Source organism: Macrosteles quadrilineatus, unplaced genomic scaffold (genome assembly GCF_028750875.1).
Source record: "Macrosteles quadrilineatus isolate MER2022 unplaced genomic scaffold, UCM_ALF_1.0 Scaffold_2__2_contigs__length_208266976, whole genome shotgun sequence".
NCBI lineage: Eukaryota > Metazoa > Arthropoda > Insecta > Hemiptera > Cicadellidae > Macrosteles > Macrosteles quadrilineatus.
In genome coordinates this window covers 19,421,222-19,425,214 of record NW_026542595.1, presented here as the reverse complement: position 1 = coordinate 19,425,214, position 3,993 = coordinate 19,421,222, and the positions used below count along the sequence as shown (strand labels likewise).

Below are 3,993 nucleotides of genomic sequence, written 5' to 3'. Positions count from 1 at the left end.
GTTGTAACCTTAGCAGAATATGTTAACGTAATAATGTTTCAGTCTGTTCTATTCTTAGTTTAAAACGAAACTAACTAAATGTAAGTAGCATCTTCTCTCTTCATAGTCCGCAAAGTAAAATAAACTAAACTATTGGACTTGAAAAAATACACTTTTCTTACAATTTTGTGTCATATGTATGCTATTTTCATAGTGTACGTCTATTACATCATATTCCTACCACTTTTTCAGTTGGGTTGGTCGTTCAAACAGTCTGGCAGGTAAAACGGTTAAAATATTTGAAATATGTGAAATACTGCTCTATGATTGGTCAAAATAAGCTAACATCCTATTGGTGGTAAATAAGTGTGCGCTATGTGGAGAACAAAGAATACAAGGGAGGAGCGGGGGGTCGCTTGGAGCGCAGGTGTTGGGGAGCAGCTGCGGTTGACAGTGAGTGATGGTGTAGGGAGGGTTGGCTTGGAGACCTCCCACGATGCGAAGGGTGGTTCCAGACAACAAAGGATGACCTTGAACCTGCCCGATGGTGGTAGGGGTTAGCGACGGGGGTGGGGGTGACGATGCGGGTGGCGTCGGGAGGAGAGGTGGGGTGGCGTCGGGGGTGGGGGTGGCGTCGGGGTGGGGGTGGGGGCGGGGGCGGCGTCGTGTGACGTCAGCCGCTCACTGCCGCTCAAGCCGCTCACTCCCGCCGGACCGGCAAAAACACCCTACTATTACCTCATTTTACAACTTTATACATGGGTATTATGCAATTGCCAATTACTGATTGTTATCAAATAACACTATCAGAAATTCTTTTCTGATCGATATTTTACATAAATCAGGATTTGTTTGAATTGAACTTTATTGATTGGAGTTCTTACTGTATTATAATTCGGATGCTGCGAAGGTAACGTTTGAAAAGGTTAATTTGACTCCAGAATACCAATCAGAGCGACGAGCGGCAGTTAGAGTAAGTGGACAACGAACCCCAGTCACGATTTGGCTTTTTGTATCGGGAAATAGTTAGCTTTGCGAGTTATCCCGAATGTGCAAGTCTTAATGCGTTTATTGATAAAATATGTATGGATAAATAAAATCATAGGTAAATAAATAAAACTAAAAAAGATTAACTCCTTCTGTTAATTCAGAAGTAACGTATAGAATGACTCAAGATTCGATTTTTACCTAAAGATGCATGTTTAACCACAATTCACAATGTCTTAGGATATCACCATTACCTTTTATTCGTACTAGTACACTTTTTCTGTGATAATTACGAAGCACGTCATGGCGTTTTTCATGTGAATTACGCTTATATGCGCCTACTAAATGATCCATTGTTCTTATTTAATGATAGATTTAGGATGTTGTCTTTACTTTTTGACCATATGAAAAGAGAATATGTAACAGATCACAAATATGATGTATTTATCAAACAGATTTTAATTTGGTCGAATATCAAGAAACAACTAGTAAACAATAGACAACAATCTACATAACTTGAACAGAAACATTAATCAACACTGTCTTTAGCTTACAATAAGAAGAATAATCGTTTACTGATCCTCCTATGTTTTATCTATTATAACATACTTGTAATTCAGGTCAAGCTATATATTTCCTTTCAACACAAGTTGTACAGTGATGTATAATGCACGTCTCTGGGAGTTACATATTCCAGCCACAATCGACATTTGGCATGTGTGAGGCCAGTAATCATCAAACACACATTTACTCAGCACTCTGTATATGCGGAATGTTAATAGTTTAATGGTAAATAACACGCACCTGAGCCGTCACTATCAATGTCCGCGACCACGTGAAATGTGATTTATGCATCGACACTTCGCATGGCTTGTCACAGTTCGTTATTAAATCAATATTTAGAGAGAATTAGCCATATCCTGATTAACGCAATAAAACAGTTTAAAGCGTTGTGTTACCATTATCAACATAAAAAAACGTTATCTTCAAACTTAACCATTTTGATTGGCTAGTTAAAATAATGACTTTTTGAATTGATAGTTTGATGTGGTTTTTTTTTTTTTTTTTTTAGGGAGAGGTGGGAAAATGCATTTATGCACACAGGTTGCTAGCCTGTAGTGTGGGACTCCAACGGGCTTAAGGCCCAGAGACTACCCACTAAAAACCTCCTCTACTCTTCGGACACTAGCCTGGGAACACTTGTCGCACTTCATCAGAACTAGGCCGAGTTTGCTTACGCCCGAGGGGCTTGCGCCGTGTCTAGCCGTTTATTTCTTATCAAATCTAGACTATGTTCCGATCTAGATCATTCTTTTTAGCTTGAAGGACGTTCCGGACAAAGTGCGACCAGCAGTCCCAGTTGTCCTCACCCTTCAGCAAGGTCTCACAGATCGATTCAATCGACAGCACCCCAAGATGTTGAATGGCCTCCTGGCGAAGCATATCCCATTGTGGACAGCGGAAAAAGGTGTGTTCCGCGTCGTCGGGAATGCATGGGCAGTAAATGCAGTCAGGTGAATTCGTTTTGGCCATCAAGTGCAGGTACGACTGAAAATAGCCGTGACCTGACAAGAACTGCGTGAGGTAATAGTCAACCTCACCGTGCCGCCGTTCTACCCACGGTTGGACCTGCCTGATGAGTCTGGCAGTCCAACGTCCTCGAGTCTCCCTTTCCTAGCTTTCTTGCCACACCTGAAAAGTGCGGGAGCGCTCTTCTGTTCTTGCAGCGTCCTTTCCGATGTAGCCTTGTCTCTGGTAGATTGCCTTCCTCTCCGCTGCCAAGAGTTTGACTGGGATAACTCCAGCGATCACCAAAACGGCCGGTTCGGACACCGTACGGTACGCGGAAGCGACCCTGAAAGCCGCCTGACGCTGCACTCGTGCGAGCCTCAACCTATACGCCTCCTTGTTAAGCGCGTCTGCCCACACCTCAGAGCCGTAGAGAAGCACGGACTGGACTGCAGACATCAGTAGTGTTCTACGGCTGGACCGGGGACCACCGACATTGGCCATAAGCCTACTAAGAGCAGCGACACTCCTAGCAGCCTTGTCCGCCGTACGGAAGATCTGGTCCCTCCAGCTCAACTTGTTGTCCACCATGACACCAAGTTACTTGGCGGTTCGCGTGGTTTGGACAACTACGTTCCCAACTCGTAGCGGAACGATGGTTTCAATCCGTTTTTTCGTAAGGATGACGATCTCTGTCTTGCTCAGAGTTTGATGTGGTTAACCAAATGCTGTAAAACGATTAATGTTTACAACTTATTGCGTTGACTTGTTTAGGGTACGTACCCCTCTGACCCTGATAAAACTTTACAGTAGGTGTTTCGAAACATGTGTACAGTCTTGAAATCATTGTGCTAACAACGTAATGCTGTTACATAATTAGTAATGCTGTAGTATTTATCTGATTAAAAGTAAAAATATATACACAAATTAAGTTCAATCATCTATCTATATATTAATAGGCAAGCATGTTTCTTTAAAACCTTTTTTCTCAGCTTGTGTGCATCGTGGGGTAAATCTACGCATACCGTTAGAAAGCTATTATCCTGTAGGTGTGCAGAATCCCTTTATAAATTTAAATAGGCTCAAAGATAAGCGCAAAAAATGAGTTTAAAAATTTGAAAAAATTAACATGGATCTTATGCGTTGCCATGCTGGTGACGAAATAACAACGAAATATAAACAGAAAATCAAAACAAATGGAAGAAACTCCAATCACATGTTTTATTTACAGTGTGGGGTGAAAATAGAGAAGTGAGTACATTACATATTTTTGGTCGAGTTTCGAACACTGGACGACCTCTCGTATTTATAATTGTTTGAGCTGTTTAAAAATAGTACTTTTAAATTACGAGGAAATCTATTTACTCAATGAAATTTCTGGGGGTAAATCCGTCACATGTTTGGCGTATTTTATTGAGATGAAACATTTTAATATTGTAGTTTTTTGTGATATAAACAACGCTTACATCACATGCATCCAACTATTAGCTATTAGACATAGGCCTAAATGTATTCAAC

General features: G+C 41.3%; 1 protein-coding gene across 1 annotated transcript; it reads right to left on the bottom strand.

The window, feature by feature from the left end:
• Positions 1-536: 536 nt before the first annotated feature.
• On the bottom strand, positions 537-3,066 carry LOC128983977 (uncharacterized). Its single transcript, XM_054403258.1, has 3 exons — positions 2,659-3,066; positions 2,296-2,514; positions 537-707 (listed from the first exon to the last, which is right to left on the bottom strand). Exons 1-3 carry the CDS (start codon positions 3,064-3,066, stop codon positions 537-539), a joined length of 798 nt encoding a protein of 265 aa, XP_054259233.1.
• Between the last annotated feature and the right edge of the window lie 927 nt (positions 3,067-3,993).

Excerpts from the sequence above, each read along its gene's own strand:
- LOC128983977 (XM_054403258.1), bottom strand. The coding sequence starts at position 3,066 with ATGGTGGACAACAAGTTGAGCTGGAGGGACCAGATCTTCCGTACGGCG. Across the intron at positions 2,515-2,658 it reads AGCGCTCCCGCACTTTTCAG|TCGTACCTGCACTTGATGGC; the intron begins GTGTGGCAAGAA and ends GGCTATTTTCAG. Across the intron at positions 708-2,295 it reads GGTCGCACTTTGTCCGGAAC|GGTGTTTTTGCCGGTCCGGC; the intron begins GTCCTTCAAGCT and ends AGGTAATAGTAG.